Source organism: Thermobia domestica, chromosome 8 (assembly GCF_964235325.1).
Source record: "Thermobia domestica chromosome 8, izTheDome1.hap1.1, whole genome shotgun sequence".
NCBI lineage: Eukaryota > Metazoa > Arthropoda > Insecta > Zygentoma > Lepismatidae > Thermobia > Thermobia domestica.
In genome coordinates this window covers 97,008,368-97,032,344 of record NC_137461.1, presented here as the reverse complement: position 1 = coordinate 97,032,344, position 23,977 = coordinate 97,008,368, and the positions used below count along the sequence as shown (strand labels likewise).

At 32.5% G+C, this 23,977-nt stretch overlaps 1 protein-coding gene and 1 pseudogene across 3 annotated transcripts in view; both read right to left on the bottom strand.

Annotated features, from left to right (window-relative positions):
- Nucleotides 1–1,691: 1,691 nt before the first annotated feature.
- LOC145692228 (histone H3.2-like) lies at nucleotides 1,692–2,108 on the bottom strand (annotated as a pseudogene).
- A 6,129-nt stretch (nucleotides 2,109–8,237) lies between these two features.
- Nucleotides 8,238–23,977, bottom strand: part of LOC145693097 (alpha-tocopherol transfer protein-like) — a 69,385-nt gene continuing 53,645 nt past the window's right edge. For 2 of the 3 annotated variants that reach the window (XM_081768792.1, XM_081768791.1), the window contains exons 4-7: nucleotides 20,985–21,240; nucleotides 14,942–15,052; nucleotides 12,525–12,630; nucleotides 8,238–9,103 (exon numbers count right to left, since the gene is read on the bottom strand). In XM_081768792.1, coding sequence (XP_081624918.1) covers nucleotides 8,952–9,103; nucleotides 12,525–12,630; nucleotides 14,942–15,052; nucleotides 20,985–21,240 — 625 coding nt within the window. In that variant the 3' untranslated portion in view covers nucleotides 8,238–8,951. The remainder of the gene's footprint in view (nucleotides 9,104–12,524; nucleotides 12,631–14,941; nucleotides 15,053–20,984; nucleotides 21,241–23,977) is intronic. The other variant, XM_081768790.1, reaches the window with a different exon arrangement.

Sequence of the window (23,977 nt, the reverse complement as noted above, 5' to 3'; positions counted from 1 at the left end):
TCACTAACTGGAAATGTAGGAAAACGCCAAAAATGACCTGGGGCTGAAAAGAATAATCACACAATTTTGCTCGTATAGGTTCAAAGAAACAAACGATTTGTAAGTTACGAGGGCTTCGACTCAGGTTCTGTTGATTATTTCAATAATCTGCAACATAAATCAATAAATAATAGTTGCCAGAAAAAAAACAGACTTTTGAAAAAAAACATGAAAAAGAACGATGTTTTTTATTGAAAAAAAACTTCACAGAAAAAAAACCGTTTTTTTACAACACTATATATATATATATATATATATATATATATATATATATATATATATACTAGCAGCGTTCACCCCGCTTCGCTGCGGTCACCCCGGAACGCAATAAACTTTGTTACTTAGATAATTTTTACTTTTTCGCTTTCAAATTGCAGTAAATGTTAACATTATAGCGCCTGTCATTTATGTTAACCCGCCGAGTGACACGGTCATGCGGGTTGCATATAAATACGTTTATTTTTATACCTATGATGAACTAACAAAGGATTTGTACGTTATGGACACTTGAATGGTCAATTATCTCAAGACACTGGTAATTAAAAATTAAAGTGATATGATAAAAACCATCTAGGGTCCAAATCCTAATAACCCCCCCAAAATAAAAGAAATTGGTTCAGCCGTATTAGCGTGATGAGGGAACAAAGGATTTGTACGTTCTCTTTTATAATATAGATATATATATATATATATATCATTCGATAGATCTCATTCAGATGAACAAAATGCGTAAATCCTTATGCGTAGTTTTCGAGAAAATCCAGTTGTTGTTTCGAAAAGCTAAAAATAAATGCGTACGATAACCACGCCATTTTCAAAGCTGAAACTGATACTACAGTTTACCCCCATCAAATTTTATATTGTCACACTAGCAAAATGAAAGTTCATAATATGGGTAATAAAATATGATCAAAAATTATTATTAATTTTAAGATGTAATGTTTGTTTAGTTGTAACATTGTTACGAAGATGGGAGCTGTATCCATTGGTAGATGATATCGAACTGGAGAAACTGACATGTTTAAGAGTAAATGTAATTTTTTTTTCAAGAAAATCCAGCAAAAAGAATGCTAAAAGTATGTTAATTGTTATCAAAAATAATTTATATTTTTTCTGCTACTAGAACGGATTGTTTATTTATCTATGCATTAAAAATATACAGTTAATGGTTAATTGTATCTATTGTTCTTTATCATCTCCTAACGGTGTATGTACTCCTAACAATGACGTACACATACGCCTAAGAGTAATATACATACTCTTAACTAAAGATCAAAAAAGACGGCTTTTTTTGATTTGGAGGTATTTTCCCCATAAAAGCCAGATATTTTTTGGAAAAAACGCAAATTTTCGCTATTTTGACTTTCTATGACTTCCTTGTTCAAGTATCACTTTTGTTCACCTGTAGTGGATTTCTACAATTCAGAAAGTGCGTTTTCAACATCTTCTAAGTCTTATGTTCGGTTCAGGGTCTCATGTTGTCTTGATTGGTTTTCAAATTGGTCATTGCATTTATTGACAGCTACTGTAAGTTATTCACCATTCACATCCCAAGTGTCCTTTTGGTTGCCTAACCATCTTAGCAAGTACTTGGATGTTGTTCAACTTGATATATGTGTTTTATTGGTTGCCTAAATCTCAAAACTTCAAATTTATACACGTTCTCCACGAATACAGTATGCAAGCTGGATATCCTTAGGCATGACTGTGACCCTCTTTGCGTGGATAGCGCACAGGTTGGTATCTTCGAAACGCTCTACAAGATAAGCTTCACTTGTCTCCTCTAAAGTCATGACAGCTGAGCTTTGGAAGCTAAGATCTGTCTTGAAATCTTGTGGAATTTCGCGAACGAGTTATTGGAAGGTCAGCTTTCAGATAAGCAATTCTGTGCTCTTCTCATAACGACGAATTTCTCGCAGATCCTTAGTACCAGGTCTGTAACAATGGGGCTTTTTAACTCCACTGATAGCTGGAGCACTCTTTCTTGCAGCTCTGGTGGTAAGTTGCTTTTTAGGAGCTTAGCCTCCAGTAGATTTCCTAGGTGTCTGCTTGGTACCGGTACGTGCCATTCTGACTGTATTGTCTTCTTGAATTTAGCAGACAAGAAAAAGGAACCATAAATCAAGAAATAAATACAAGAACATTTTCGTTTTTGCATAAAATCTTGCTTACATCTCCTTTCGGTAAACATTTTATCCTGAGCTTCAAAGAGTTCAATTTACAAAATTAAGGCCATAAATTTTGGGTACGAGGTTAGTTTAACATTATTTTTCCCAGAATACTTACGTATTTCTTTACTGTTGTATCGTGTCATAATTTTAAAATAACAAACTTATGTATAGCGTTTCAAACATTCTTCCTCTCGCATCGTAGCAGTTTCAATAAATGTTATGCATATTAAAGATGTACCTGGAAGATCAAAAATAGCCCCCATCAGCATCGACGACCTTCTGCCAACGTTCTGGAAGACCATGGATTCCATTGCGGTAGAACTTTGTGGACCGTCAAGAGAAGAAGGTATCAAGTGCATTTTGCATCTCTAGTAGGGATTTGAACTGGCACCCTCTAAGGTGATAGTCCAAGGAATGGAACAGGCGATAATCAAACGATGCAATGTCCGGAGAGTTTGGCGGATGCAATAGTTTCCCATCCAAGGCGTAGAATGGTGTCCCGAGTCATCCTAACCACGTGAGGCTTAGCGTTGTCCTGTAACATGAGGATCCCTTTGCGATTCAGAAGTGCTGGCTCCAGCGTTTTGAATTTTTCTTAATTACGGCTCAAGTGCTGACAGTCTACAGAGTTGCGTTGATGATCTGACCAGCTGGAAGCAGTTCCCGATACACGATGCCGCGAGCAGACCACCAAATACACAGGAGGACCTTCTTCTGGTGCAGTGCTGGTTTCGGCTGTTTTTGAACCGGTTCATAGGATGCTAACTAATGATGATGGCTCCGTGGAGCTTCATATAAGACCCACTTCTCATCACATGTCAACACCATGTCCTAGAAATGGCTCCTTCCTCAGACGAGACAGCAAAGAAACACATGTGTCTGCTCGTGTTGCTTTCTGGGCCGGAGTCAAATCATGTGGGACTCATCGACCCAACTTGTAGTGCTTCCCAAGTTGATGAAGGTGCTGTCGAATTGTTTCTCCACTCACACTGAATTGTAGTCCCAGTTCCTCACATGTCTAGACACTGTTCGCCTTAATTGCTGTCCGAAGATCTTCATTTTGTACACGTGTTGGTCTTCCGGCACGTGGTGCGTCTTCGAGTGTTTCGACGCCGTCCTTAAACTTGTTGAACCACCGCTGCACTGTCCACATAGTCACGACACCCTCATAGTCCACATAGCCTGGTATATCTTCCGCCCCGCTGCATGGCGTTTGACCCCAGTTTGAACTCTTACAGCATACACGCCCTTATAACTCTCTGTGGAGGTCCCATGTTTACTCTGTTCTTAACCAAATTCACGTGTACTGAACTGTCACAACCAGGTAGTATGTTGGATATACCCACACCAACAACTGACCTTCGCCTTATCTCCATTCACATTCAACTCACGGTGTGAGGGCCAATTGAACACAGACCTCTACAAAAAGCGACAGAAGTTTCTTGGTTCCTTTATATATTTTCAGAAGTCTAATACATTTTTCAGAACAGTTACTGCTAACATTATTAAACGTTTTACTAAATTCTTTTGCCATTGAACATTAATCGAACAACTCTATAAATAATTCGTTGGAATAAACAACTCACTGCTTCCACCGATTTGCACTTTCTCTCTCCTCTTGAGTGGCATTTAATTACTGCATTCTGAAGAGGAAATCCTGAAAAAAATATCAAAAATCAAAGAAAATCGGTCATTATTTCCTCTAGACTGACCGATTTTCTTTGATTCTTGAAATTTTCCAGGATTTTCTCTTCAGAATGCAATAATTAAATGTTCTTCTCGTGTTATGATGGGAAAACAAAGGTGGAATGTTTTGTTATTTCTCCACTAAAATTGAAATATATATATAAAAAAGGCCAACATTTCCCAATTAAAGAACTTGTTTATTTATTTTTTTAAAAGACAGTTTGTTTTCGCCCGAGCTCTTAGATCTGTACTTCTAATAAAAACTCATATATTTTTTGTAGCATTACCTAGAGTATCAAAGAAATATGTACATACTTTATGCGTTGATTTCCCTTTCTTCCAAAATAAAATCACTGGCTATGAGATGAACTAAACACTTTTCAATAATTCTATACGTTCCATCTTCAGTAAAAAATTTAAGAAAGCGAATAATCTAAAATAAGAACTCAGAAGTCACTTATGAAGAAAGAAAGAAAAAAAAAGAAATATGACAAACTGAAATATTGAGAAAGGAAGAACTATGTAAAATCTTGTTCTAGAAATTCTGTCTAAATAATTTCTTATTAACCGGGGAACGTTTCAGCCATTTTGGGTACGTTACCCAGCGGTAACGAATTAGAGGAGGTCTTTCTCATATAAGGAATCCCATAATTATTCAGAAGAATTTCTATTTTATTCAACGAGATGGAGTTCATAAAAGTAGAGTCGAATATGAACGACTTAGTTTCTGAGTACCAACATCGCTAAGATATCTTAACAGTAATTGAAGAAGAGTAACGAAGAAGGAACAATTTGAAATTTAGAACAATTTGAAATTTGTAACAATCAAAATTGTCTTAGGTTGGTTTAGTGTACACCGATTAGCAAGTGAAATACATCTTGCATAAGCAGACGCAGAAGCTGAAGATGGTGGCTTAAGCAAAGGTTGTTTTGTGTTTTAGGATTTTTATTGATATTCCAATTTGCAGTTGCTATAATATATATATATATAATGTTGAAAATCTGATTGTGTTTGATAGACATTTTTGTTACAAAAATACTGTACGTTCTTCGAATCCTCAGCCTTCAGTCTATGTCCTTCAGCCTGTATGTTGTTGGAAGCTCTCCACCTGTTTGTACCTAGGTACTATTTTGTTTCTTGTTTCACATAGTATTCTGTTAATGTTTGGATTAGTTTTCTATTGTAATAAAAGACTGTTACATATTTTAAAAAATTAAAATTATATATATATGCTATATATATATGCTATATATATATGCTATATATATAACAATTGAAATTGTATATCAATAATTTAATATTATGATGTTTGTATTACCTACATTAATATGGACATATATATGCCAATTATAATCTGATGAAGATAACGTTACGTTATTGAAACTGTTATGACTTCTTTAATTTAATTGTTGCAAAGTTCAGAGAAATAGGCTTCCATCAGTAATGTCAACTAGCAATTTTTGTTACCAGAGCAGTAAACAATTTTAACTAATAACGATTTATAAGAATATTTACATTGTTCAGGTTAAAATAAAAGAAATAAATTATATAAAAATTAACAGGCCGCACTACTTCACCAATGCATGGAAGTAGGTTACGTAGTGAAATATTTTAGTTGAAAATTTTATGAGAAATGAATACAATTAGACCAAAATCAAATATACAAAACCAGTCATAGTAAGTTAAAGTTTATGAAGTACGGATCCTTTAGTAAATGAAAGACTCAGAAAGTTGATTATCTATATATGCAATGATTTAATTTGCCTTGACAAACATATCAGCATATTTCCAGTGAAGGTAAGTGTGATTTTTTTACTTTCATCGCTTTGTACTTGGGGTATACATGTGTTATGCATTAAGAATATTAACTGTGCAAGAAATGAAATAAACTAATGATTCCAACCTGCTTCTGAGGTGGGCCTGAAGATAAGTAACCGTAATAATGCCCCCAATAAATTAAATCACTGCGTAACTAGATAGGCAATTTTCTATTTTTTCATTTAAAAGCAGTCATTTCCAACTCTATATTCTCTGACATCATAGTCTGCTTATCTCTCACTTCCAGGAGACCCAACGAGCAGATATTCGTAGCAGCAGCAGACAGAACGCTTGTCAACGTAATGGCGGCAGGCAAACAAAACATCAATCATCATCATCATCATTATAGCTTTCTGCCATTATTGGCAGGTCATCCGCTGCAACTGAGAAGCTTCCATGCTCCAAGGTCTTCCGCTAACCTTTTCGTCCTCACGTACAATTTCTCTGTTTTGGTGTCGTCCATTAATTGTAGTCTCCTTTACCCCCTCCCTCTCTTTCCTGCCACTATACCTTCTAGCACATCTCTCATGATACAGTTCCTTCTTACCCAATCTAAAATTGTTCTTTCCTTCCCCACATTTCGTTTTCTGCTCGACCCAGCTAATTCTTTCCATTCTTCTCCACACCCATATTTCGAAATATTCCAGTCGTTTTTTATCATTTTTGTGTAGTGTCCACGTTTCTGGCCCATACAGGACAATACTTCACACGAAGGATTTTATAAGTCTTTTTGTTCAAAATCCCACAAAGTAATCTTTTCTTTCTCCTAAAGGCTTCTTTCGCCATTCCTATTCTTGCTTTTATTTCACGTTCACACTTCATATCATCATTAATAATACTACCCAGGTATCGGAAACTAGTCAGCTGTTCTATTTTCTCCCCTTCTACTTCTATATTTGACACCGTCTTCTTCGTTCCATACATGATGTTTTTGTCTTTCTCTCTTTCTGCTGTCAGCAAACTAGGGAAAAACAGAGTAGTGGTTTCCCGTTGACTTCCACCCCACAGTATTCCAGCTGTTAAAGTCACTCTGACAACGCCTGGAACTAATGTCCAAGTTGCCGTACCAATAACTATGATTTCCGCCAACTTTGCTATTGGAAAACATCGCTAGCAGAGTCAATTATCTTGCAGGTAAACCATTCGCTGATTCCTGATTTTGCGCACATTGGCAACATGTCTAAACACTTATCGATGTCTCCATTCTCGCGCATCCATAACTCTTTCTAGTTCTCCAAATTCCTGTTCCAATTGAAAAGTGTAGTCTGATATTATACATCGGCCAGTTGATAAATTCGTTGCCATACATCTTGATGGGTTGTTACGCAAAGAAATACAGAACTCTTTCCTCTAATCTCTGTTAGATGAATACTAGATATCTTAATATAGCTTTCGAAAACAATCGAAGAAACAATTAAAATTATGCTTTCTAGCTTGAAATTTACACTGCTTGGAGAAAAATGTTATTGTCAAATCTTCACACTAAATGTATCTTCAAGATTTTTTTCAAATTTCCTTGAATATTAATTACACAAAATAATTCTGTCAATTCTCGATTAAATTACTAAAAATAACTGAATCGATGTTTGTAGAAAGGATTAGAGTCTCATTTTTCTGAAATTTAGTTCGTAAAGTTTTCTGGTTCTCTAAGATTATACACAACTTGGTGGTAAAAAGGAAAGAGCAGGTGTCGAAGATGAAAAAGCAACATTGGTTGAGCACAAGAAAAGTTGGAAGTGACTGATTTAAATATTTTCTCTTTAATATCTGAAAGGTTGACAAAAGTAACTCGGGTCTTTTGCAATCATGGATTCAAACAAGCAAAATACAAACAGTTTAAGAAATAAAAACTCCGAAAATTTGTACATTTTATTTTATTGTTTTCAGGCAAATAGCATTTATTATAATATTCTTCACAACTTACATAAAATACTGGTATGTATTGATCTTAGTTCCAACCTTTATAGAAACTGTTTTTTTTAAAATTTAAATCATTGGATATACCAAGGGTTTTAATTCAATCGTGAAGCAATAATTCAAATATTTACGAGAATTTTATATTTCAATGAGAATGTTGTACATAAGAACATGATCTTAACATACGATTACTATATTAAAAAGTGATTTTTTTAAACGAAATTGAGGTAAAGAACACAAATATATATATAGCCTCATTCACAGAGAGATTTTGTAATCAAAGGCATTTATTTCATTTATGTAACTTCATGGAGTTCCGGAAAATAAGTAACACATATTTTGCTTAATCTGTTTAGTTTAAGTATCAATCTTAATTACATAATTTTCTCACTTTATAAAGAAGTTGGTGAAATATTAACAAATGAAACTAATACATTTTAATGTTGACTTACATTTAGTTAACAGATAACAAATATGTTTATTACCTAATATGTATTTGTTTCCATTTGCCTTGAAAAACATTTGTTTCAGAAACACTTACTTTTACAATAAAATAATGATATATATATATATATATATATATATATATATATATATCTTATATATATCTTAAATCTTACAAACTAAATATTATACTTTGTACAAAACGATTTAATACGGTTATACGTTCTAATCTAAAACCTTCGAGATCTGATCACCATTTGCGATTAAACATTAGAACATGAAGTTTAGAAGTACAGTTGAACAGAAACAATTGTATTTGTGTTCAATGGTCTATGAATTGGACAACATCGCTTCTTCCTTCGTAGAAGTGTTCGTATAAAATAAATAGCAGACAAGGTTTCTTTGTGTACCTAAGAACTGATATCTAAGTACATTACATTTAAAGAACATTGGCTTAAATTTGATTATTGTATTAAGGGTTTAAAAGGTATATGTTACAGAATGTCTACTTTAAACTACGTTAAAACAAGAGCATGATTCGTCATGGAGGTAACATGTAAATTATAAATACGAACAGAAATTCTACAGTATGGTATTATATTACTTTCTTCTCAATTATAGAAATACATTCATTTGCTAAGAAATGTTGTTTAAAGTCATGTCTGACCAAAAATAAATATTGTGATCTCTTGATTTAATGACATTACGCATTTACGTATCAAGAATTGATGGAACTGTTTAAATTATCACCAACAGATCACTTCTGAAGTGCCTTTTTATTATACAGAGTAACCTAGAGAAATTAAAATGTATCCAAATACTTTGGATTTAACATCACATCTAAGGAAAAGATATTAGGTGATATATATCACAGTTTAATCAAGTGACAATTTCCGGAAGGATCCTTCAACTCCGAAAAGATCGCTTTGAATTTTTGGTTTTCCAGGTCGCTTTGATTCATCGGATTTTAGATGTTCTTGCTTCAATATCCAGTCTCTGTGGCTTTCCAAAAATTTAACCCAGTCATCTAGAAGAAAACAGAAATAAGAAAAGAAAGATTAATAATACTTTTAAGCATGATAATATCTTTTTAAACATGATTTACACATAAATTTTTAATAGAAATACAAGTGAAGAACATAAATATTCAAGTTAATTATGCAATTTTCATTTTCTAACTCTTTCATTCTTTTAAAATACATATAAGAACTAAGGCAACCACGAAAATTTAAATATTTTTATTTAGCTATGTTCGTTGTTTTATTATCGTCCGATTACATCGTTTCAGAGCATAGAAAGATTGTAATCGGATACAGGTTCCATAAATCTATATTGTATATTCTTTCCTATTTTTATCCTTCTTATGTTAGAAGAGAAAATAATAGGCATTTGTATAAAACATAGACAATATATGAAACGAAAAGAACGGAGTAAGATTACAAACCATAACGAGACTAATATAAAACAGAAGAGTGACTTTACCAAAAAAAAAAAAAAAAAAATCGCGAGAGTGTAATGGGTTAATGAGCTAGGTCGTTAAATCAAGTCAATAGAAGATAATTTAGATTCCGTTCTAGAAAATAAAATGATTATGATTATAATGGCAAAACAGTACAGTAATACTTAATAAGTGAGACATTGGAAAATAAAAGTGCTTTAGTAACTGTTCGAGTTAACTGCACTTGCAGTACCCGAGGAAGATGTTGGAGAATATTGCAATAATAAGTACCTGCTTATGACAACGTGTAAATTCATGTAAAAAGAAGAAAAAGAATTGGTAGATAATGTGTTAGAATATATTGAGTTTTCTGTAGCTTTTGCAGATTAATAAAATGTATTGCTTCTTATCTAAGTTTTATATATACGTTATAATTTATATCAGTTTATGTGGGAATACAAAGTGGTATTAAAATGTAGGTCTGGTATTAGCTAATTGGTGTTAAATTATTTGGTACTCATTATTTATATAGAATAAAGTTTAGATGTCGTTAGGCCTAAAAGAAAATAAGCCTACTGTTATAAGTAGATGATACGCGTAAGAAACATCTGGAAGCAGTAACTCAAGAAACTGATATGTCTATCAATATCTCTATTGAAATTAAGTTGAACAAGCACCATTTAGACTTCCAAACTGTGCTATACGTAAGTATTGAAAGTCACACAGACTGGCTATGTCTATTCCTTTGTTCTGTTTGTTCTATCTATCACAGAAAAAAAAAGTAAGAGATACTGAGAAATGGTATTTTGATATGGATCCTGTGTTCCAAAAATAGATTCCATTTCTGTCTTTATTCTTCTATTACAACAAAAAGTTGTAAAAACATACCGTTTCAAAACCCTCTTCCCTGAGTTAAGTCCAAACAGTTCATAAGTAATAGGAATGTACGTGTAAGTTCTCAATAACATACAAAGAGTGAAAAAGTGATTGACTGGACCGAGTTTCGAACCCGGGACCTCAAACATACAATACCGATGCTTGAACAACTACGGCACGGTATGCCAGATGTCCCAGATTCCATTCCCGGTCCAGTCAATCACTTTTTTACTCTTTCTATGTTATTGAATTCGCAACTACAGAGGATTTGATGTGTAAAAATAAGTCTAAAATCGGTTGTTTCCTCTTTTCATGAATATATAGTTCTCAATGTTTCATACATTTCCATGTAACATACATAGTTATGCTACTACAATACTTCCTTACTATCTAAAGAAAAAAAGTAAACTAGATATTCAAATGTGAAGATGAAGAGGTACTTAGATGGAAAGACGTAGGTGCTTTTAAACAATTAGTATTTCTTGCTTTTCAGGATCATGTGAACAAGATTGGAATTTTATTCTATTTTGTAATTGTTTTATGTATCCAAGTGTAACCACAATTTTAAAAAGTAATTTCACACTTCATTGACTTAGCTGTTAGTTTCAGTTAATTGAATTAGTAAATGTTATTTACATTAAAGTTTCCTGTATTTAATAGTTTGATAATTTTAACCATTCATATTGGGGAGTTTTTGTTATTTTGCTGTCTCATATTTTCTCGATCTGTCCGACTGTGATTAGCACAGAAGAACTATTTATACCTCTTTTTTCTAATTTAATACCTTTTAAATGACTTACTTTTCGGTATTCTGTGTCTATCGGAGGGACTTTTAAAATAAACTCCCATCTAAAACTCCTTTACAGTTTGGAAGAGCTCTGGAGTTTCTTTGTCTCTTGAGCAAATATTCTTTAAAAAATCTGAGAAACAGACTCATATCTATTACTGAACATATCTATTTATTTTGATTTTTAACTTACGGTTTGAGGAAACAAAAATGACAAATAAAATTTATACCTTATTTTGCCATGGGGACCGTAGTTTTTTGATATAATAACTCTCATCATGTCACATATAACACAATGACAATCATATCTCTAATTTGTAATGAAACTAAACTGTGTATCATGCAGGTACCATGAGGTTGTGGGGAGTTGAAGAGGAAGTTTCTCTTCAAAAAATCTTTTAAAAAAAAAGTTTTCTTTTCTAGGGATATAGTTTTTATCTGCTTCTTCTTGATTAAGTAGAACATACACAAGGAATGTCACAAATAGTTTAGATATCAAGTAATATGTTTGTAAATATCGTTATAATGTTATAATTATAAAGTAAAAATAATATAATGTATTTCTTGCGAGAAGGAGTAATTTTCTCCTACTTCGAAGCGCTGAGGTGAAGAAACAACACTACGCGTTCATATACATGCTCTTTATTGTCTGTAAAGGCAGAACGTTACTTCTGGAACAAAATTACCTGTATATGTTGGTTATTCCAGAGTTCCACATGTGGAAACATTATATTTATAATTTTATAAATATTATTTTCACTTTTCTGTTGTAAGAGCTGCAATTTGAAGTATATCGTAATGAACTCTTCTGTCCATAATATGAGCATGGCGACTGACTAGAAAGACAGTATTATGCTTCTAGAAGAAAAACTTATCTTGGAGTTTTAAAAGAATTCGGGATTTTGAAAATGTCAGAATTTGGATGGTTATATGTGTTATGTATGTTTAAGAAAAATGACTACTTATACAATCTTTTAAAGAGAGAAAATTCAGTAAATGAATGATAAAATCAAAAGGTATGAGCAGAAATGTCTGTTAGTAGGTGGAAGCAAAGCTTTGTCTCTTGAGCAAATATCGACTATAGCGCCATCAAAAACTAAACGGCGCCTCCAAAAATAGCGGCACTTCAACGCGGTAAATTCGAAAATGTGCTCCGAAATCCATGCCGGAAATCTAAAGGAAGTGGATTATTGATAGCCGGATTTTTGAATGTCAACCTGTATCCTACAACTGCAATTAAAGATACCTATTCCCTTTTTTCGCACATGCTGGGAAAGCAAGCCAGAAAAGTTAACCCCTTGTCTGAAACTGAATTTTGTACTTTTTTTGTATGTCATTTATACTTACTCCAAAAGTCTTCTAGCGTTCCTGCATCTCCTCCAAGTTCCTTAGGCAGACTTTCGCGTGGTACACTATTGTAGAGTTTCGTTAAATCATTTCCATATACGTGAATCTGTTAAAATAAAAAAAAAAAAAAAAAATAAATAAATAAAAAGAAAGAAAGAATATGTAAATACTGAAAAACAAATTACTCCAAAAACCATTGCCTTCTTATAACTTTTTGAAAGACTGTTAAAAACATATTAACTCAAATCTATCTTAATTTTAACCCAATAAATAATATAGAAAAGAATATGTCGTTTAATTATTTTTCAGTTGTGCTTACATTTCAAACTCAAAGTGTTTTCATTTTAACATCAAATGAAATAATAAAAGAAATATAACTTCACTAGAATATTTTGTTATATAGAACTAAAAATGCCGTTCTAGCATCACTGGAAATCAGACAGTGTCAGATCTGATCGAAGTGAATATATGTAACCATTCGAACTTACTATATGGTGTTGCTATTACGTGTCCACCCAGAGTCCTGAGGACAACTGTGGAGCTATTTAAAAGAAAGAGATAGCAAACTGTAGTCTAAAAAGCTAGAGTTAATGACGAGGGGAGCCGATGTTCTGACCACACATCATCTCAAAAGTCGACTGCTACGCAATAGTTACCCTAGAGTTGTTGCACCAGCGGTTTAGTTTATTATTTGTAGAAAGACTAACGAATGGGTTAGCAGAATCAATATGCGTTGTTTAAAGAAACATCTAAACATGCATATTCCAATTTATTTGACACTTTTTTGATTGTTCTTAACACAACTAGTACTGGGTGCCGCAATAACTCAGTGATAGAGCATTCACCTCTGGTGCTTGGGGTCCCTGGTTCGATTCTAAATGGGTTTGTGGTGGAAAACACCATGTGCTTGAGTTTTCTCGTGTTTCTCCCATTTCCTCTCACTTTCTTCATTCTACCATTTTATTCATCTCTCATCATCACCGTCTCCTTTGGCCTCCTTTAGCCTACATGCATAACAGTGGGAAGTAAAACTCAAAAATTTAATTTTTTTTATCACAACTATTACTAATGATGAGCTATGAGATCAACTTATGAAAATGTACTGGGGTTCAAAGACCCTCTTCACTTCTCTCTCTCTCTCTCTCTCTCTTCCTCTTTTAGTTCTCATATGTATGCTGAGCCCGAAGGCTTTCTAAGTAATTTTTAAGTTTTTCTAGCTTTTTTTTTCTCTTTAAGGCAAATTAATCTTTACGATTGTTTTGGATACGGTCTCGATCAACTAATTGTGCTTAGATTACAAACAAGTAATTAAATTTACATATTATATAAACTGCAATTAAACGTTTTAAATATTTAAACTGAATGGCTTTAAAATTCACTGAAAGAGATTGATCTATTAGATAGATTTTCAAGTCGAGGAATGATCAGTTAACAGTTCGGCTTTATCTTAGTTATTTTTGACTTCCTAAATAAAATAGCGCTCTTAGTCATCTCATCTGTAAATGTACCTACACAAAATGACCAAGGCTTAAATTAAGATAAACAGTGAGACGATGACTTTATTTAAAAGGATATTAAGTACACTTTTAAATGACTTAGAAAGTAATTTTATCCTGTTATCCAGTGTAAACGTGAGAATTGAGGGAAAAAAGGAGGGGAAACTCTGCAATAAATCCCTCTAAGTTGGTCTTGTAGCTCATACTATTGCCTCTTGAAGTATTAATAAACAACAATAAAATACATTAAGAGGGAGCAGAAGTGGATGCAACTAGTATGGATTAATAGCTTCAATTTAACACAAGCATAAACACTTTTCATTATATATATAAGTGGCACATGTAAACAACAACAGATACATGAATGAAGCTGGTATTGATGGAGGTTTCGTAGACATATTAAAGTTATAATATATTTTATTAATAATCAAATACTCCATAAGAAAATTTATAATTAATGTAATGCCACTTCTGTTTCATATATACACCTATTGAGGCCTGTAGTTTAGGTTCGATTCCCGGGAGCAGCTCATGTGGTACGAATCCCACATTAAGCTGTAAGTTCACGTTTCAAACAGCCTTTGATAATGAAAGGAACTCTAAATTCCAATGTAATTCAAAAACCTCTAGAGGCGGCTCAAAATGTTTCAAAACATACTGCAAATCAGATTGAAGTTCTAAATTTTAAATGATTCTTTTTTAATATATTACAAAAAACTACTACTTGGTTAACTTTCTGTCATTATTTTGACTCTTTTTTATGTTTATGGTAAGATTCTTTTGTTTTAACCAATATATATATATATATATATATATATATATATATATATATATATGAAAATTATAATAGTAAGGTGCTTTAAAAATTATCATACACATAACTTATAAATTGAATTAATCAAACATGCGTATAACACTTACCCTACTTCGCAATTTCTCCTTCATGAAAGATTTGAAGATGTTTATTGTTGTGTGAACAAAAGATGGAGCGTTGATTATGTGAATTTCCGCTGTTCTCTGTGGATAAGCCTCCTACAATATAAATAAACACAAAAATGAATGCTATACGAGAATAAAAATTAAAACAATTGCTTAGAGCAATGGAGATTAACAAAACAAAATTTTGATTTCTATTTTCTTTTGAACCAAGTAATTTGAAGCATCCTAAATAATCAGTTTCCATACAGTAGTTCTCTAATTTCTACTTGAGATCTATAACTATGATCTCAGTTTAATTTTACGTTAATAAAGTTAAGTAATACTATCATCAAATATTTCATTTTAAATTACTATTTTATTATTGACTTTTCTACCAGTTAGATTGCCTGAACAATTATACCAATACCAATACCATTTTCATTTTAAAATATAATCTATATATATAAAAGAGAACGTACAAATCCTTTGTTAGCTCATCACGCTAATACGGCTGAACCAATTTCTTTCATTTTTGGGGGGTTATTAAGATTTGGACCCTAGATGGTTTTTATCATATCACTTTAATTTTCAATTACCAGTGTCTTGAGATAATTGACCATTCAAGTGTCCATAACGTACAAATCCTTTGTTAGCTCATCATAGCTAAATCTAACCGTATTTATATGCAACCCACATGACCGTGTCACTCGGCGGGTTAACATAAATGACAGGCGATATAATGTTAACATTTACTCCAATCTTCTATGGTTTTTATCATATCACTTGAAAGCGAAAAAGTAAAAATTATCTAAGTAACAAAGTTTATTGCGTTCCGGGGTGACCCCAGCGAAGCGGGGTGAACGCTGCTAGTAGAATCATAAAACATTGTGTTGTATTCGGTTTTCCATAAAAGTTAAGCTAAAATTGAGCTAACCTTAAAATGTAATTTCTATGTACTTAAAAATACTCATTTTCTCTGTTCTTACATCATTATTTCAATTTTTTACTGACATAATATCGAATTTTGTTGCTGTAAGAAAACAAAATTGTTTTATAACAATTAATTTCTAGCAAGTTATTTTACACTACATGTTGCTATGCTTATTTATATCTTGCTGTAGCGAGAGGATGATTTTTTCACTAATTCTTTAGAATACTCATTGATTAGTCTAGTATCTCATTGTTGGACACATAAAAAGCTTGTTTTGGAATCACAGCTATTTTTCTGAAAGATCACATATAAAGTATTAAACTCAAATAGGCCTTAGGGAGATTCTTATACAGAGGTATACTTTTTTTTTTTTTTTTTTTTTTTTTTAAGATTTACTATTAGTAGATATGGGATTATGTTTAAATTAAAATGTTTAACTGCACAAACAGCTTTCAAATTAACGGTCGTATAAGAGAGACAAGCTAGTGTTCAATAACTTATTAGCAAAAACGATGATGACTACTGATTTAAGACTCTAATAAAAACGAAACAATTGAACAAAAACATGTAATTCAAGACAGGTTTAACTGAAACGTATTCAAACTTCTGAAGGAAACATTAAGAAATGAAATTAGAAGAAAAATAAGTTTCCAAATAACAAAACATGAAGTTAAATCAGTGGAAGAGGAATGAAAGATATTTAAGGAAACTTGTTAAAAGAAATGGAAGAAATACGCGGAAGGACATTGAGAAGAAGAAATAAGAAGTAAACTACATGATGAATAACAAAGTATAATGAACAATAATGAAAAAGATTACGGAGTGGAGAGAATAACGTAGAAATACGTGGGTAATCGAAGATCAAAAACAAATATAAACAAAAGAAAGAAAGATTATAAGAAAGTAGTAAAAAAGAAGAACGTAAAGGCGTGGTTAAAATTCTGTACAAATCTAGAAAGAGATACTGAAGAAAATAAGAAATTCTGTATTGAGTAGTAAAGAACATGCAAAGTTAGAAATATCAAGCTCGGCGAAATGAAGATGACAGAGACACATTCACCAAGAAACCAGAAAATATTAAGAAGGAATGAAGGAAATATTTTGAGAAATTCTTAAACATAATTCCATACAATAAAATGAGAAGATGGAGCAATTACCAGTACAATCAACAAAAGAGATTAATCTGAGAGAAGTAAAGAAATCACTAAAAAGTAGGAAAAAATGTTAGAAATTACACGAGCAGCAAGTCTAATTTATATATAGTATACACTTTCTTTACAAGGTGATTAAATGCATTTGAATGCAAGGGATAATACCGAAAGAATTCGCGCCAATATTCAAGGAAAAAAATGGAAGAAACGTAATAGCTACCGTCAATAACATTAATGAACCAATGTACCAACATTTTTTCAAAGAATTTTACAGCAGAAACTCGAAGACAAAATCAAACATAACATGTCCAAAGAGCAATATGGTATTAAGGCAAGAAGATTTACAATAGATCTTACATTCGTACTAAGATAGCTAATTCATAATAGCTGGGAATACACTAAATAGTTATTACATCATTCATAGATCTAGAGAAAGCATATGAGAACGTTAATAGAAAGCACATATGGAAAGAACTACAGTATTATGGCGTAATTGTACTATGGGCAGTACTATTAACAATTCTACAAAGACTACCAGTGCATAGTGCAGAAAAATTAGGAAAAGAATAATGGTCGAGAAGTAAAGTGAGGTCTTAACCCTTTTAGGATTTCCACTTTTTGAGGTAAATTTTAGACTTTCACTCAAACAGCTACTGCTTTCTCACTATTTATCGTAAGATCATGATTCATACCGTTCTTTTTTTTCTTTAAGGATAGAACATACTTTCCAACGGTACCGCTTGCTTGTCCCTATTGTACACCAAAAATGGGAAAATCGGGAGATTTTTCGAAAAAAAATTGTTTTCGAAACTTTTTGCCCCTTTGACCCAGACCTAGTTCACGTAAGGATCTAAATTAAAAAAAAAAAAAAGTTGTTATGTACATAATACGTGTGCAAACTTTCAATCTTGTATCTTGTAAACTAAGGTCAGGAGAAATTTTTGAAAGTCTGAAGGTGACTCATTTTTTCATATATACTGTATATGCATGACTATTTGACTTAGAGTCATGGTTCAAATGCCATTTTCTTCAGTATAACGAGCTCTTTCCAACAGTACCACTCACATGTCCATATCATACACCTGAACCGGAAAAATCGGGAGAAAACCGGATTTTATTTTGGAAAAATCCCGTCAAAATACTTTGCCCTTCGGGCCTGGGTTCACGTAGGGATCTGATATTAAAAAAAAGTTCTTGTACATAATATGTGTGCAAAATTTCAATCTTGTATCTTGAAAACAAAGGGCAGAAAAAATTGTTGAAAGTCTGAATTTAGGCCCTATATATATATTATAAAAATTACTGCATTATTACTATTTGGCCTAGAGTCATGGTTCAAACACAGTTTTCTTGAGTATAACAAGACCTTTCCAACGGTACCACTCACATGTCCGTATCATACATTTGAACCGGAAAAATCAGAAAAAATCGGATTTTTTCTGAAAAATCACCCTCGCGGAACACTTGCGCCCCTCGGGCCCGGCCTCGGTTTCACATAGGAATCAAAAAAAAAAAAAAAAACGAAAGTACACATAATCCGTACGCAAAGTTTCAATCTGATATCTTGGAAACTAAAGGCGTGAAAAAGTTTTGAAATTTGCCTTAAGAAAAAAAAAAGTCATGTCCCTCCGCTCCTACTTGACGCCGCTAAGTCAAACATCTGGTTCCAAAACGCATCTAGGATGTTTTTTGGTCCATCTTTGACTTGACCAATAAAAGAAACCCGGCTTAAATACCTGTTATAGAACCTAAATAAGCGGTCAAAGACGATACTACGCCATAGTATAAAAATATACTATAAATCCTAAAAGGGTTAAACAAGACAGCGAGTAAAATTTTGAAGCACACTAATGTTACACATTGTTATCAACTGTTAAACCTTAATTTTATGTCAGTCTTTTACTATTAACAGATTTTTTGTTTAAAACCTACAACTGGGTGAAAAGTAAATTACAACTATCTAGAAATTCTTCTTAATTTTCACCACATAATGGACAACAAATTAAATACACCATAAGCTAATATATTGTAATAGGCCTTTCGAGGAAGTAGAGTTCGTTACAGTTTTGAGAAGTGAGTTTGTTTACTTTTCCTTTAGAAAAGTTCTACAGGAAGACAGGAATCTTCACATGTATTTCCAGTTTAGCAACGCTCAGATGTTATGTCAGCGCACACCAAGACTTTCTAATTCCTTTTAATATTAATGTGGAATATTCTACAATTATTGTTTTTCATTCTACAGAATTAATATATGACACATGTTAAGAATAAATACAAGGAAATACATGAAAGTTGCATGGAAATAAGTATACATATGGGTATATCATTGTACAGCGGGGGACACTTCTAAATGGTACAGCCATATGGAGATTTACGGCTAAGGTGTACCATTTAGAAGTGTCCTCCGCTGTACATGAAATGTTAAATTATGGCAATGTAAATTCATAATCGGAAAGAAGAAAAAGTATACAGATTAATTATTTGTTAATATATATAAAATATACAAACAATATGATAATTTTGGAAAGTATGTAATTGAATCAGCAACTTTTAGTATTTTGAAACCACACAAAATTGTATGTATATGTCAAATGTTTCCAATAAACGTTATGCTTTCCATGCTAAGACGGAAATATTAAGTAATCTGCTAAATATTTTGCGATTTGGACTAGATTTGAAGACTATTATGGAACACCAAGACTGTTTTGATTAAACTACAACTACTTCGCGATATAAGCAAATATTGTTCTTATTTGAGTTACAAGGAAAGCATTTAAAGATAGCAGAAAATTTAAAGTACTGTGATTGAGAAGTAACGGAGAATGGAAGTAATGAGAGACAGAATTACCAAGAAACTACAACAAGGAGGAAACTTTCATCAAAAATAGAAAATATCTGATACGGGATAAGAACATATTTGGTAAAAACAATATGTTACCCATGTACAATAAATGCTTCGTACTCATAATAATCCACGCTGTGAAAACATAGATAATGATGAAAAGAGGATGGAGTAGATTACAAGTAATAGAGATAGCATTCCTAAGAGAAATTCTCAGAATGACAAGAAAAGTTTGATTAAGTAAGAATTGATATAATCAGAGTGTATCCAGAGGAATTAGGAAATATAAGGCTACGTTGGTGAGGGCGTGTATAAATAATCACAGAAGAATGCTTACCTATGAAGTTTCTACACGTGAAAATGACAAGAAAACGCCACGAAGAAGACCAAATAACTAATCACAGAATGAATTACAGAAGAATGTAGAAAGAAGAAGAGTAAGATGAAAAAAGGCCCAAGATAAAGAATGATGGAATAAAAAAGAAATACGATTCGTACACATTCAAACCTGGTAGAATACTGGAATCGTATGTTTATAGTAATGGTAGTGAGCAAGATGATTGTAAGATCCGAAGGTCATATTTTACTTACTTACATATGTATTGCATCAACTTCAATTTATTCTTGAATACAAGGCATATAAAATAGCAAAATGATTAAAACTAGCCATATTTGGTTTATCCTCGTATAATTTGTTATCCATTTAAAACAGTTTTTGAAGTTAATATATTATATATATATACAACTGATATAAACACATTTAAAATGCTTAACAAACATTATTGCGTCGATCATTCGACTTATGTACCGACTCAACATACACCTGCGCCCATACCGAAGAAAATTTACTGCTACATAGTAAATCATCAAATATTTTGCATAACGAAAGATAACGAAATATAGTTACGTATATGTATACATATGTATGTGATTATACGGATATATACATATTGGCCCTGTAAAGAATAAAATAAGTAAATAAATTGTATTTATTTCTATCAAGTTTGTTATCTAAAATTTACACTATATATTCCAGCATAAAAAGATCCAAAATCCACTATTAATATAAAATAAATAGATAATAATAAATAAGCTATATTAATTTGAAGTAGTGTGGGTTACCTGTATGCAAGTGATAAACTTCTTTGCGTGAACAACGGTAAATTTCCCCAAATGAGACATTTTGATCCCCGATAGATCGAAGACAGCAATATATCCGTTCTTCATGTCTTGTTCTTTCAATACAACGTCTACACCAAGCAACATATATTTAACAGCTTCAAAGAACTCAAATTTTGCCGGATCGAGGTCATTTTTCACTTTTGCATATGCTACTTGGTATCCTTTTGGTGTGAGATTTTGCAAAACAAATGCGTATCTGAAATATAAACATTTTTTGTAAAACAAATATTGATTTTAATAAAAGTTACAAGTGGTGAATTAATGAATATTATTTATAACTTACTGTTATTAGAGAAGAAATGAATAATCGCGGAGATAGAAAAGCCAATAAAGTAGACATCAACAAATTTGATACTTAATATTATCTATATCCTGTAATTAAGAACATACAGATATATATGTGAATGTGTATCGGTGTATACAGGAATCAATAACAATTAACAATAGTTATAATAACAATAATAATTATTTAAGGATTTGAAATGAATGTTTAAAATAATATGTAAATGGACTCTCTAATTTACTGCATCTAATGTGCTATTAACTGTACTATTTCAGAGTTACCTGACACTTTTCTCAGATATCTATGTAATTCACTAGGGCTGTCATCTCTTGGCAAACCCAAAGCGGGATACAGTTATCGAACATGTAAGATCGCCGGTCCATCATACCCAAATTTTTACATTCATGGAAAAATTTGTTAAGAATAATAGAAACACTTACATATATTCATGAATGAAACTTGTAAAAAAAATTCAAACGAAAAATATATGAAACTGGAAACACACAGCTTCAGCTTGTTGGTGGTTAATTGAATAGAAATTATGAACCACTGAACCGGTACAAATAACGAATAACATTATTGGTGGTGATTTCACACTGCCGTCAACAGGAAAAAAATTAACGATAGAACCATATTGATATCTCGATAGTCATAAGTACACATCGTATGTAAAAATTTGTAAGTCACTCGCATATTTTGTAACTATTTTGGATTATTTAACATCTCACTATATGTGTTCCTCTTAGGCATATTTCGGGACGTTGAAAATTTTCTTTAAAATTCGGGATATTCCTCCTAATTTGGTATAAGTGGCAATCATACAACTCATATGGAAGCCATCTCAGTTCTTGGAATGTCTCTTGCATTAATCTATATTCAGTAGAAAATGAATTCAAAAACTTGGTTGGTGGACTGACACCATGTGAGGGGTTTTCTAGGGTTTCTCCCGTTTCCTCCCACTTTCTTCATTCCACCATTTCTTTCATTTCTCATAATCACCGTCTCCTTTTAGCCTAACCGGCATAACCGTGGGACGTAAAACTCAAAGATTTCATTTCATTTTCTGTAGAAGCTGAGTTAATTTCTAATAGGTATTTTGTAAAAATGCTGTTATAATTTTAAAATTACATTAAATGTTATTTGTACTTTCAATTTAGGTGATTAAACACTTCTTTAACATGCAATGGAATCACTAAAGATATAAATATTTACATTATATAATAACTATCTAACCAACGTATTATGAATTGGTAGTAATTATTTATGTCATAAATATCTACATTGCATAGTAAATACTTAATCAACTTATTATGAATTAATAGGAACTATTCATGACAAATATTTGCATTGTATAATAAATACTTAACCAATTTACGGTGAACTAGGTGAAATACATGTTCTTTTCACGGGGAGGACAAGATTTATACAATATCATAATTTTAAGTAAAGACATGAGTGAAATAAGTAAATAAGGAAGACCAATCACTTTGGCATTATCCTTGTGAATTCTGGGGCCACCTGACATGTCCCTTTTTGTCTAAATTACTTGGACTAAAATGTCATCAAGTTGTCAGCAATCAGCTTCGCGATCCCAAAACCATGGATTAGACACGAATATAATTCATTTTGGACATGTCATTTTCACTGCTCCCAGACGACGATGGGAGATAAAATTGCACTTGAACGACACTAGAAATCTCACTATTCCTCTCAGCGATCCTGAAAACTATGGCTTTGACACTAAAATCCTTCATCTTGGGTATATATTCTCTCATTTTAAGCATAGATTTTGACCACCGCTAATCCCCGAAGCTGAAATTCGAAAAAACGGGTAAAGAAATGAATGAAATCAATAACAAAGAGCAACAACTTCGGTGTTATCCTTGCTTGTTTGAATGAAATAAATAATTAACGAAGAGCATTGCTCCTGTTAATTCCCCCCTTCTTAGACTTTTATGTCATCGGTAATGTCATCAAACAACTTAGTGATCCCAAAAACTATGGATGTGAGACTAATATCGCTCATTTTGAACATTTTTACTTTTAACCCCCCTCCCCAAGACCATAAGCGTGTATTTAAACGGTGTCATGAGTATCACTATTCATTTCAGTGACCCCCAAAACTGTGGATTTAAGACTAATATCTATCAGGAGCTTCCTCGTAGGCATATGGTTAGCGTACAGGTCTTTGGTGCGAGAGAAAAGGGTTCGATTTCCGGTGGCAGCTCATATGGTTCGGATCCTCCGTTAAGCTGTAAGTTCAAATTTCGTATAGCCTTACTGCTGAGAGAGATGCTAAACTGCAATCCACTCACGTTAATATTGTTCGTTCCGGGTATTTATCTTCTTCTTACATTTTGATCCCCTCTAATCTCGCACCAAGCCGAAAATCGAAAATAAAAAGGCTATGTACGCGATTAGATCTGGTGAAGATATATCTGTGCATCAAATTGGTGGCTTCAGGTGACTCCTTTCTATTTAAAAATCTGATGACACACACACTTTCATACATTATTTTACACATAAGTATAGATTACTAGGAATTAACAAACTTATTATGAAGTAGTATTACAACTTCTGTTACTTTTTTTTTTTCGTAAGAAGTAAGAAGAATTCCATGTTAGCCGTCTAGATCTACTGAGGAAGGAGT